General features: G+C 31.5%; 1 protein-coding gene across 1 annotated transcript in view; it reads right to left on the bottom strand.

Moving 5' to 3' along the window:
- nrp2a (neuropilin 2a) overlaps positions 1 to 14305 on the bottom strand; it is a 70502-nt gene that overhangs the window by 43460 nt on the left and 12737 nt on the right. The window contains exons 3-7 of the mRNA XM_073842690.1: positions 13658 to 13731; positions 9876 to 10106; positions 8245 to 8400; positions 7771 to 7940; positions 4529 to 4684 (exon numbers count right to left, since the gene is read on the bottom strand). Coding sequence (XP_073698791.1) covers positions 4529 to 4684; positions 7771 to 7940; positions 8245 to 8400; positions 9876 to 10106; positions 13658 to 13731 — 787 coding nt within the window. The remainder of the gene's footprint in view (positions 1 to 4528; positions 4685 to 7770; positions 7941 to 8244; positions 8401 to 9875; positions 10107 to 13657; positions 13732 to 14305) is intronic.

Here is a 14305-nt window from a genome sequence, read left to right as displayed (position 1 = left end):
AGATAGATAGATAGATAGATAGATAGATAGATAGATAGATAGATAGATAGATAGATAGATAGATAGATAGATAGATAGATATACATTCCAACCTTTTGACTGTTTTTCTATTAATTCATTATATTTAATTTAGTTTATGATTTAGATTTATTTTGCACACTATATCAAATAGAATATCAAAAGAATGAAAACATCTATCTATATATATCTACATTTTTAGTATATATATATATATATATATATATATATATATATATATATATATATAGACACTAAAAAAATTAAAATTATATTTGGATATTGAAAATGAAAATGAATATATGAATGAATAAATTAATTTATAATTAAAAGAACAGCTTATAATTCACCAACCATCATTATTCATGAATTGAAAAATAAAAATAAAATAATAATAATTATAATAAGGAGTCAAATAGAAATTAGAATATAGACCTACACTTTATTGGCTGAATAATATTTACCTTTTGAATGTTGAGCGTTATTAACTGTTGAATAAATGCTGACGCGGGACAAAATGCCCGATTTCCCAACACTCTGAACTGAGCAATGCCATTGTACCATTTTAATAGGCTACTTTTAAATGCATACAGCTCATTAATGTCAGCTTTATGTATTTTCTGAGAGGGGGTGGGATTTTTGTTGGGAAAGTTTGGGTAGAGACGCACACTTTGATTTGACTGGATAAACACATGCAGCATCTTAATTGTTAAGAAAATGGTATTCCTAATAAATGTCTCGAATATTTTGATTATGTCCAATGCTTCTCTTACTTTTTGGAATTATTAAACACATTTCACTGTGTCTTTTCAAATGCCTAGGTCTGTTTAATTTCCTTAATTATAAAATTTCTAGCACTATTTTTAAACGTTTATTCAAGCATTAATATATAAATTATCTCATGTATATGCTTGTTTAAAACCAGGGATATAAAACTAATTCCAAGTAAAAACGGTATTTTTTCTTTACATTTCCAGAGAGCGAAACGAACGAAATTAAACATTACTTAATAAATTCAAGGCACAATTTCCTTATTCATTTGATACAACTATTATAGCTATATTAATATATATAAAAATAATATTATTTTGTCATATTCGTGATTCCTGAATTTATATATGAAAGCTTCGTTTTGAAGTGCATTCGTTATGTTTGTATAAGAAAAGTCGTTAACCTAGCCTAATAAGTTGATTTAATATTCTTGATCATTTTTAGAAGAAGTTAAAAGTTAAGAAAAAAGGAATTAGCTTGTAGTCTATATATTTAGGGCATTAGGCTAATCTTTTTCTTAACTTTTATTACACTGTAGATCGAAATAAAATAATTCTTGATCATATTTAACATCGGAGAATCACTGACATAATTTAGAGTACTTCGAAAACGAAACTATTTAAATCTGTATAAAGGAAAGACTATAAAATAAATCACAACAAGAACAATCTGTATTTTTCTTGTAATCAAGAACATTTCTTTTGACAAAATTACCTAATTAATGCTGAATGATGTTTGACAGTGAACGCATCTCCACCGCATATAATCGCTGCTGTCAGTCGCTAATATTAAACATGCGGGTCGGGAAGCGGGTCGGGTACAATATTTATCTTTTTTTTGCGGTCTGAGTCGCGGGCGGGTTAGTTGAAAATGTCGGTCGGGTTCGGGTTGTTTATACATTGACCCACGCATCACTAATATATATATAGATATAGATATAGATATAGATATATATAGTTTACTGTATTTTGGTTTTGGCAAATAAACACTTTACAATATTCAAATTATATTTTGATATTTTTTCATTACGACATAAACTGAATATTGTCAAAAAATAAATAAATAAATCATCCGTATATAATTCACCAACCATCATTACTCATAAATTGAACTTCCCCTAGCATGTTCAAAATGATTAACAATAATAAACAATTCAGTACTCAATATTCAGTATACAAACTAGTTTAAATACATGAATTAAATACATCCAAAACTCTATAATAAAAGCAGTTTGAGACCAGGATTACGTCCGAAAGTGTTAATCCCAGTCACGTCCGCAGGTCAATACTTTCACGTGTGACTTATTCCCAAACAGGAGACTAATCTTTTAATCAAAAGCAGATCCACTAAAAAGACGAGCAAAAGGTTAATCCTAGCACTTTTATTACACGCCGTCCCGTGGCGTAACGAGTTAAAATGCATGAGCATCTTTCCGAGGCTCTGATTAAACTGTGGCCAACGCGGTTACAGTGGGATTAGTTGTCACGAAAGGAGAAAGACGATCTTTCAAGCAACGGACAGCGTCAAAACAAATAGAGATTAGGATGTCGTTGGGCAAATGAAGCAATGGCGGTTGATTGATGCTTTAATTACTAGTCACGCTAATGCTAGCCAAACAAAAGCGTTTCCATCGGGTTTGCTCAATTGTGTCCTCATCATAATTTGACTTTGCTGCATATCCTTCTTAAATGTTTTTGATGGAGTTACCGAGGATTCTCTAAAGCTTCATGATTGAATTTGTTTCCTGCCTTCTTCAAAACAAATTTCATATTAGTCTTGATAGGAATAGTCTCAACTTCTAATCTAGAAAGGGAAAATGATTTGAAATGCAGTCTTTGAATAGGTCAAAACCTTGAATTCCGCTAACATACAAACACGTATCAGCATATCCCACGCTGGTCCAGGTGTGACTGGTCACACAGGTGTGTTTACAGCAGGTAGCTCACAGGCATTAGGAACGGCCAGAGAGATAAGGGTGCAAAAAGGGCCTCATTGTTCGCCGCTGCCAGATAACCATCTCTCAACCTGTTCCCATGTCACTTTTTAGACCAGCAAAGTTCACCTGGAACCTGAGTTGCTTCTTTCTGCAGATGCTTAACTGCCTCCTACAGCAGTTTACACTAATTCAATTCAATAGATTAGTGCTAAAATGGAATTAAGTACCTTCTGAATTCATTAGAATAATCCATACACTATCAGTCAAAAGTTTTTGAACAGTAAGATTTTTAATGTTTTTTAGTCTCTTCTGCTCACTAAGCCTGCTTTTATTTAATTTAAAGCACAGCAAAAACAGTACAATTTTGAAATATTTTTACTATTTAAAATATCTGTTTTCTATTTGAATATATTTAAAAATTTAATTAATTCCTGTAATTTTAAAGCTGAAATATATCTCACTCCAGTCTTCAGTGTCACATAATCGTTAGAAATCATTCTAATATTCTAATTTGCTGCTCAAAAAACATGTATTATTATTATTATTATGTTGAAAACAGCTGAGTAGAATTTTCAGGTTTCTTTGATGCATCGAAAGTTCAGAAGAACAGCATTTATCTGAAATTGAAATCTTTTGTTGTATTATAAATGTCCTTATCATCACTTTTAATCAATTTAAAGCATCCTTGCTAAATAAAAGTATTAATTTCCTTCTCAAAATTTATATATATATATATATATATATATATATACACTGACTCAAAGATTTTGAATGGTATAGTGTATAATGTTACAATAGCTTTTTATTTCAGATAAATTATGCTCTTTGAATCTTTCTATTAATCATAGAATTCTGAAAAAAAAAAGTACTCAACTGTTTTAAATATTGATAACCACAATAAAAAATGTTTCTTGAACAGCAAATCGGCATATTAGAACGATTTCTGAAGGATAATGTGACACTGAAGACTGGAGTAATGATGCTGAAAATTCAGCTTTGGTCACAGGAATAAATTACATTTTAAAATATATTCAGACAGAAAACAACTATTTTAAATAGTAAAAATATTTCACAAATTTACTGTTTTTGGAGTACTTGATGAGCAGAAGAGACTTCTTTAAAAGAACATTAAAAATCTTACTGTTCAAAAACTTTTGACCGATATTGTACATCCATTTAAGTCCACATTTTAGTCAAAACAAAGAGCTAATGATAGATTTGGAAAGATACAGTGGCAAAAAAATTGTTTGTGACCCTGAACCACAAAACCTGTCATAAGGGTCAATTTTTTGAAATTGAGATTTATACATCATCTGAAAGCTGAATAAATAAGCTTTTTGATAAAATAAGCCATTGATGTATGGTTTGTTAGGATAGGACAGTATTTGGCTGCAAACTGTTTGAAAATCTGGAATCTGAGGTTGCAAAAAATTTAAATATTGAGAAAACCACCTTTAGAGTAGTCCAAATGAAGCTCTTAGCAATGTTACTAATCAAAAATTGGGTATGATATATTTACGGTAGGAAATTTACAAAATATCTTCATGAAACATGATCTTTACTTAATATCCTAATCATTTTTGTCATAAAAAGAATATTGTTGGCTATTGCTACAAATATACTTGTGCTAGTTATGACTGATTTTGTAGTCCAGGGTCACATTTTGGGTTCATTTTAAGCAAGAAATATAGTAATATAGTAAGAAGTATAGTAAACAACCCAATCACTGGGTTTTCTATATTTCAGCCAGCACTGGGTTGTTTTTAACACAGATTTTTTTGTTGTAAAAACCTTAATCCTTACCTTATGGTTTTTGCCGTGCCGATAGATCATCCAGTCCTCTCCATTAGTGCTGACTTCCAGTTTGAAGGTGGTGACGTAGTAGGACTTATGGGTCTCCTTGGAAATGGCTCCTTGGGTAGCGATCCCGGTCAGAACCTTGAGGAAGTGAAGATCCACCTGGGAAAGGAGAGTGATTGATGAAAGTGGGAAACGGGGAGCGATAACAATGCCCGACTGATCGGACCAAACTTAGTTTCTTTTGACAGCCGATCAATGAGGATTTCTGATATGAGTAATGAACAGCTCCTCTCCAGTTTATAAATCTATTTTGAACATGTATATAAAAAAACTAGTTTATTCTCCTAGTGATGCCACATCTGTGACTAAAAAAAAGGGTGCTATTTTAAAGCAATAACCCCCTCAAAAGTAATTTTACCACGATTTTAAACCAAACCTACATTTCACAATTCAACATAAAACCCATCTACAGATAAAATGGCATTTAAATGACTTTTTTCCATTTTAACTTTGAAAGTCTCTTTTGCTCATCAAGTCCGCATTTGTTAAATCAAACATACCGCAAAAGTATAAGTTTGTGAAATATTATTTCAATTTAAAATAACTGATTTCTATTTGAATATATATTAAAATTCAAAAAAGTAAAATTTTGTAAAAAAAATTTAAAGTTTGGGGTTGGTAAAAAAAAAAAATAATATTAATGAAAGAAGTCTCTTTTGCTCACCAAGGCTGCTTTTATTTGACCAAAAATACAGTAAAAACTGTAAAATTGTGAAATATTATTACAATTTAAAATGACAGTTTTCTGTATCAATATATTTTAAAGCGTAATTTATTCCTGTGATTTAATGCTGAATTTTCAGTATCATTACTCCAGTCACATAAACCTTCAGAAATCATTCTAACGTGATGATTTGCTGATTAAGAAACATTTAACTAATAATTTTAACTACAAAAGTCTTTTATGCTCATCAAGTCTGGATTAATTTAATTAAAAATACCACAAAAGTATAATGTTGTGAAATATTATTTCAATTTAAAATAACTGTTTTCTATTTAAATATATATTAAAATTCAAAATTCAAATTCAAAAGTTTGGGGTTGGTAAATTTTTTTAATGAAATAACTATATTGTGCTTACCAAGGCTGCATTTATTTGATCAAAAATACAGTAAAAACAGAAAAATGTTGAAATATTATTACAATTTAAAAAGACTGTTTTTGGTATGAATATATTTTAAAGTGTAATTTATTCATGTGTTGCAAAGCTGAATTTTCAGCAGTGTCACATTATCCTTCAGAAGTCATTCTAATATTCTGATTTGTTCCTCAAGAAACATTTCTTATTATTGTTATGATGCTTTAATATTTTTCTGAAAACTGTGGTATGATATACACTCCCAGTCAACAAATATCTTTGTTAAACCTTACTGTATGTCATTTTAGTTTGATGGATTCCAGTAATTTGCATTAAAAGTAGAATTCAACAAAATGATAAATCACTGGTCTAATTAAAACTCCCTGACCTCTACACTTGGTCATCAGTCAAATATATGAGGCAAAGGCTCCCAGACCCTCATGCAATCCAGATCCTGTGTGTTTGGATGCAGGTGAGGGGTGCGGGGAGAGACGCTAGGAACTCTGAAATCAATAGCACTGGAGAAGGTTGCTAACTACGGATTTCTCTAGACTGTTCTCATCCATCATCGAGCGGTTAGCATCACAGCAACCTTCCGTGCATCATCGGTCTGCACCAACACAACAAACACAGCGCTCAAGTTAAGGGGCGTACGCTGACGGGCAAGATGGAGTGCTTTATTGAGGGTGTAGAAGGTTTTGGAAATGTAGTGGTGTGTAGGAATATACCACATGTGTGTGTGTGTGTGTGTGTGTTTGTGTGAGAGAGAGAGATCGAGAATCCCAGTGGATTAAAGGGAACGAACCAAGGACAGGGTAAATGGCATTTTTAATGTGACGCAAATGCGGTTGCGAGGGACAGAATCGTTTAATGTGTGTTAATATCCTAAAGTCAACAGAAAACACATTCTCAACCCATTTTTCATTCATAATATGGCATATTTTTAGATGAAACTATGCTACATGGGGCAAGTGCAAATTTTTTTTAAAGAAATTTACATTTTTATTCAGCAAGGGTGCATTAAATTGTTTAAAAGTGAAAAAACATTTATAATGTTACAAAAGATTGTTTTTTAAATAATTGCTGCTCTTTAAGACTTTCTATTCATTGAAGGATCCTGGGGAAAAAAATTATTACAGTTCCTCAAAAAATTTAACTACTGTTTTAAACATTTATAATAATAGAAGTAGCTGTTTCTTGAGCAGCAAATTAGCATATTAGAATAATTTCTGAAGGACCATGTCATGCTGAAGACTGGAGTTCAATTAAGTTGTAATAACATTTAACATTATTATTGTTTTTAATAAAATAAAATAACTATAAAATAAAATAAAATAACAGACTGACACTCAGGTATGCCTCCTTAAAACCATTCAACTTGATGCAGAAAATTATGTAAAAATGAACAAATTCTACAAATTAATGCTGATAATATTTTATGAATGCTGCAGATTAACCAACTTTTGAATAATAAAAAAATGAAATAAAATTAAATAAAGTAAAATAACAGACTAACACTCAGGTATGCCGCCTTAAAACCATTCAACTTGACACAGAAAATTGTGTAAAAATTAACAAATTATACAAATTAATGCTGGTATATTTGGATAAAAAAAATATACAAAATACAAAAACAAATTTTCCTGTACAGAAAGGCAGGAATGTCTACTACAAAAATAAAATAAAATAAAATAAAATAAAATAAAATAATCCTTAAAAAAATTCAACTTCATGCAGAAAATCATGTAAAAATACATATATAAATTTATATAAAAATATATATTGGAACAAAAAATGACAAAAACAATTTTCCCTGCACAGGAAGGCAGAAATGTGCACTAAATAAAATAAAATAAAATAAAATAAAATAAAATAAAATAATAAAATAAAATAAAATAAAATAAAATAAAATAAAATAAAATAAAATAAAATAAAATAAAATAATGACAATATTTGATAAATGATGCAGATTAAACAAATTACACTTCCATCATTTCTCGTTTCTGTTCATGGCAAATTAAACATTTACATTAGTCAAAAAATGTTCAAATGAAGTGTTGCAGTAAAGTTAAATGCACTGATAAGTTCTAGTGTGTGACCGGTTTACCTGTATGTACTCCTTGTTGCTGTCCTCACTAGGTGTCCAGGCGTTGTCCTCGTTGTTCAGACGTGCCTGACGGGGCTGCCAGCGGTTATCATAAAACGAGCTGGAGGCCGAAATCTGATCATCAGAGATCTTACCAGACTCCATTCCAAATGCATTGCTACAGTGAAATGCTAAATGAGAGAGAAAAATAGATATTAATAATGAATATATATATATATATATATATATATATATATATATATATATATATATATAATAAAATGACATGTAAATTCAATTTTAATACATCACTAGTGCCATCAAACAAAAATAGTGACATTTCAAACAATTTGAACACTCCCCTATCTGCCATTGGTCAACTAAATAGATAGTCCTGCCTCCAAACTCACGCCATTGGTATCATCATGTAGATAAATTAAGTTAAATTAAGCTGGTGGGGACTAAATGATCAGAAAATGATCCACTTATACTTACTGTCACTGATTTCCTTGCGAGTCATGTTATAGCGGGCAGAGAAGCCATCTTTAGCCACAGCCATGTCAGTGTGGAAGGAAAGCGACAGAAGACCTGTGGAAGACTGGATCTCTGGAGGGATCTTCGTCCCACAGTATCGTCCGATCAGGGGTCCCACTGAACACAAGAAAGGAGAAAATTGAGCTGATCTGAGATCAGTTAGAGAGGCTAGAAGCGGTTCTCAGTGTTAAGTGGATCTGCTAAGGCATCGCGTGCCTCAAATTCCCTTGGCTCCATGGATTACGAGCTTTCCTCACAGTATTCCTCTGATTTCTCTCCTACTTATCCATGATTTACTGTCCCTCTCCTTTGCTCATGTGATCCCTGGATGTCAGCAGGACAAGAGCTGAGTTTGATCCCAGATTGATAGAGTGTGAGATGGAAAGTGAAGAAATTTGGCTTACTGTGCAAGTAGTTGAGATGGTCACAATAGCATGAACACTACCTTCTACACACTATTTGTGAGACTTGATACAAAAATATGAGGGAAAATGGTACAAAATAACACGCTCCATTCAAAAGTTTGGGGATGGTCAAATTAATTTTTTATTTAGTACTGACCTGAATAAGATATTTCACTTATAAATAAATGACCAAGTTTATACTTGATTCTTAATACTGTGTTGTTACCTGAATGATCCACAGCTGTGTTTTTTTGTTTAGTGATAGTTGTTCATGTGTCCCTTGTTTGTCCTGAACTGTTAAACTGCCTGCTGTTCCTCAGAAAAATCCTTCAGGTCCCACAAATTTTGGTTTTCCAGCATTTTTGTGTATTTGAACCCTTTTCAACAATGACTGTAGGATTTTGAGAACCATCTTTTCCCACTAAGGGCAACTGAGGGACTCATATGCAACTATTAAAGAAGGTTTAAATGCTCACTGATGAGAGCCAGGGGGTGAAAACTTTTGAACAGAAAGTATACATTTTTCTTATTTTGCCTAAATATCATATTTTTTCACTTAGTACCTGCCCCTCAGAAGCTACAGAAGATAGTTACATGTTTCCCAGAAGACAAAACACTTTTTACACTGATCTTCAAATTCAAAAAGGTTTTCATGCCCTGGCTCTTAATGCATGGTTTTTCCTTCTGGAGCATCAGTGAGCGTTTGAACCTTCTGTAACAGTTGCATATGAGTCCCTCAGTTGTCCTCAGTGTGACAAGATGAATCTCAAAATCATACAGTCATTGCTGGAAAGAGTTCAAATACACAAAAACGCTGGAAAACCAAAGATTTTGTGGGACCTAAAGAATTTTTCTGAAGAACAGCAAGACAGTTTAACTGTTCAGGACGAACAAGAGACTCATAAACAACTATCACTAAACAATAAAACACAGCTGTGGATCTTTCAGGCAACAACACAAGATTAACATGGTTATTTTGATAAATTCAACTGTTATTTTTTCTTATGGACTATATGTAAATGTTTTTTATGTGAAATATCGTATTCAGGTCAGTACTAAATAAACAATAACATGCAGTTTGTATGATCGCTCTTATTTTGGTAAAATAATTAACATTTTGCAGATTCTGAAAAGGGGATGTAAACTTCTGAACTCAACTGTATATGTGAATGAAATACAGACACTAACCTTGTGGCAGGCCGTCCCAAACATCCAGCCAGTCATACTTGCATTCTCCTTCCCCCATCAGCAAAGGGTCGTTTTCCAGGTCAAAGGTCTGGAAGGTGAGTGTGACCTCCATCTGAGGAGGAGAGATGATGATGAAGGAGCACTCCAAATTATGAGGATACTTGTCGGGGAAACCAGGAGACTCAATCACTCCGGTTGAAGCGCTGAAATTTCGGAAACAGTGCTCGGCTCCTGCAGAACAAACAGAAACACAGAAGAGAAACGTGGATTAAGATAACATGACAGATGGAAAGACACACCCATATTTTCTTCAGAAAATGTAATATATACACTACCATTCAAAAGTTTTTTTTTTTAATAAGTCTCTTCTGCTCACCAAGCCTGCATTTATTTGATTCACAGTACAGCAAAAACAGTAAAATTGTAAAATATTTTGACTATTTAAAATAACTGTTTTCTATTTGAATATATTTTAAAATGTAATTTATTCCTGTGATCAAAGCTACATTTTCACATCATTACTCCAGTCTTCAGCGTCACACGATTCTTCAGAAATCATTCTAATATGCTGATTTTCCATTCAAGAAACATTTATTATTATTATTATTATTATCAATATTTAAAAAACAGGATTCTTTGATGAATAGAAAGATTCAAAACAGCATTTATCTGAAATAAAAAGCTTTTGTAACATTAGTTTTACTTTTTGGGGTAAATAAATGATAGAAATTAATACTTTTATTTAGCAAGGATGCTCTAAATTGATCAAAAGTCACGATAAAGACCTTTATAATCTTACAAAAGATTTCTATTTCAGATAAATGCAGCTTTTCTGAACTTTCTATTCCTCAAAGAAATCTGAATATTAGAATGATTCTGAAGGATCATGTGACTGGAGTAATGATGCTAAAAATTCAGCTTTGAAATCACAAAAATGAATGACATTCTAAATTATATTCAAATAGAAAACTGTTATTTTAAATAGTAAAAATATTTCACAATTTTACTGTTTTTTCTGTACTGTAGATGAATGAATGAATAAATGAATAAATGCAGGCTTGGTGAGCAGAAGAGACTTTAAAAAACATTAAAAAAAAAAAACTTTTGACTGGTAGTGTATATATGTGAACCTGGACCACAAAACCAGTCATAAGGTTACATTTTACAAAACTGAGCTGTATATATCATATGAAAGCTGAATAAATAAGCTTTCTATTGATGTATGGTTTGTTAGGATAGGACAATATTTGGCAGAGATACATCTATTTAAAAATCTGAAATCTAAGGGTGCAAAAAATCAAAATACTGAAAAAAATCACCTTTAAAGTTGTCCAAATTAAGTTCTTAACAATGCATATTACTAATAAAAAATACATTTTGATATATTTATAGTAGGAATTTTACAAAAAAATCTTCATGGAACATGATCTTTACTTAATTTCCTAAAACATTTTGACATAAAAGAAAAATCAATAATTTTGACCCATACAATGTATTTTTGGCTATTGCTACAAGTATACCCCAGCGACTTAAGACTGGTTTTGTGGTCCAGGGTCACATATTACTCAATATATTGTAACGTTACTCTGTTTTCAATAAACATTACATTTTAATATATTTATTGCTAATATATAAGGAAATATATTCACATAAGGGATCTTCAGCTTCGAACCGATGAATAAATTCAGTTTGTTAAATGAAAACATTTGTTGTAAACGTGTGTGTTTTCATCAAAGAGACACATTTTCCAAAGTAAGCAATGCCTCAACCACTCATAAACCTTTGGGGATTTTCAGGCGAACGTGGCTTCTCTTGTTTAGCGGTGTGCTATGGTTGCTGTATTCTGTGCATGTGTTTACCAGACACACTCGAGCGAGAGAATGTCATAAAATGAAAGCGTGGTTACTGATTCCTGGCCTCGGAGAGCTCTCGCACGCCCCTCTCCCCCTTTAATTCACATTTCAAACTGCTGTTCAACCTCTCCACTCCCCTGCTCGCGATGCCACCGTGCTCGGCACGCCGTCTGAATGCAGAGCGGAAGAGGCGCAGAGAAAACAAGCGTAAATATGAGGCGGAGAGGAGCGAGGGAGACAAAGAGAGATTAAACTAAACAAACAAGACTAAGTGGGTGGCAGAAGATGGACGTAGTTTGTAAAGTATACAGACTGTGTACGGTGCTCATCTTTAGCAAATGTGCGGCCCATCATGCCTTGCTCTCAAACATGGTAGAGACAAACCTATATAAGGTGCTAACAGTGTAAATGAATAAAAAAATTAAAGAGGGACCAGAGCCATATTTAAGGACTAGAACATTATAGAAATGGTCACTTATGATGTTTCATGACATTAGGATCAGAACGGATTGTTTTTTAGGGGGCAATATTGTCCTCCCGGTGCAATTTTTTTCAGGGCCAGTTCGGACTTTTAACAGGGGGGAAAAAAAGAATTAAATAAATTAAATTAAAAAGTAATATTATTAATACTATAAATAAATATTTATTAATTTATATAAATATTCAGATTTATTTGTACAAAAATATACAAAACACATTATTCATACATTTCAATTAATCATACATTTATCTTACATATTGTTTTTTAATTATTCATAGTAAAATAATATTAATGCAATAATATTGGTGCAATAAAATTATAGAATTATATAATAAATATTATGAAAGTATATAGATAAATATATAATATTTATAAAATAAGTACATACATTATTGAAAATAATAATATAATATAATATACATTATAATGAATTATAAACTGAAATATATATGTATTTATTTATTTATACATTAATATACAAATACATTATACGAATTAGTACTTAAAACATGTTAAAATAATACATATACTTAATATTTATCAAATAAATAAAAGGAAAATATTTTTTTTATTTTATTTAAAGCTTTTATGATATATATTATATATTATATTATATTATATTATATTATATTATATTATATATAAATTATTATATATGTGTATATAATACCGGTTTATTTTTTATACATAAATATACAAATACACTAAAAATATCAGTAATTATAATACTATAAGAGAATTATAATAACATCAGTTTTATAATAATAATAATTATGTATTATTATGTTAATTATTATATATAAATATTTAAAAAGAAAATATATGTTTATATATAATATTATATATTATCCAATAAATATTACATTTTAATATTTTTTTATAATTATTAATATTATAATTTATTCAATTATTATTTACTATTAATATTATTATTATTATATTATTAATTATTATGTGTGTATATATGATGTGCGTTTATACTACATAAATATACAAATACAATAAAAATATAGTAATTTTAATAATAATAAAAAATGATATTACTATATACACACTCAATATTTTATAATTTCTAAATATTTTTTAAAAAGAAAATAATGATAGTAAAAGGCAATTGAGCTTTAAAATGTCCCAAATACTATATATATATATAGTATTTGGGATATTTTAAAGCTCAATTGCCTTTTACTATCATTATATGAAAAATCAGTCTGTGGTGTTCAGAGGGAAAAAAGTCCTACAGGTTAGGAATTACATGAGGATGACATCATTTTTTGAGTAAATGATGACAGAATTGTCATTTGTTAGTGAAATGTCCCTTTAAGGATCTCTGAGACTGCCTCTGGTGTCTAACACGGCCACAACAATCAGATTTTTCTGAGTAAAACCATGTGCAAATTACTCTTGGTCTCTCTTGTTTGTTTCTCGCACCAGTGACACCATCTAACCGACGCCGTTTCCCCCACTGCAATGTTCGATGTGGTAAACAGCCTGTGTGGAGGGCAGCAAATTACCCAGAATTCTATAAAAAGAAGAGACAGGCCTTATAGGTACTTGTGGCGGCTGTCAGGAGGTCAGTGTCTCGACGTGCCTAATGAGGAGCAGCGGACCTGTGCGACTCCAGGCCAAATGAACAGCAGGTTCCAGTATGTTTGTGACACTCGACACACATGTGAGTGACGGCTGGTACCGCGGTAAATGTATGTGTTGGGTACACATGCTCACTTGAGCACAGACAAAAACCCCAGGAAGCCACACAAGCGAGAAGAAAGAAAGCAAAAATGAGACGAGGTGCGACGTAGCGCACATACAAACGCACACAAGCCTTCCTGCTTTTCAAATGCTGCCTTCGCTCTCCCACACACGGCGATGTAAATATCACTGCTTCAGTTTACACCACGCCTCCATATTTCACAAAGAAAGCACCTATATCAAGAGAAATTTGCATAATTTGCTGAAAATTCAATGCAAATGATGAAAAGAGGAACATAGGGGAGAAAGGGGTAAGATGAGCCACGTTTTGTCCAGAAGATTAAACAAAAATAGGACATTGGTTTATAATTGGCTGATGACAATATGTAAAGATCAGGGTCAAT

Source organism: Garra rufa, chromosome 6, assembly GCF_049309525.1.
Source record: "Garra rufa chromosome 6, GarRuf1.0, whole genome shotgun sequence".
Classification (NCBI taxonomy): domain Eukaryota; kingdom Metazoa; phylum Chordata; class Actinopteri; order Cypriniformes; family Cyprinidae; genus Garra; species Garra rufa.
The sequence above is the reverse complement of the archived record's forward strand: the minus strand, read 5'-3'. Positions and strand labels throughout refer to the sequence as shown.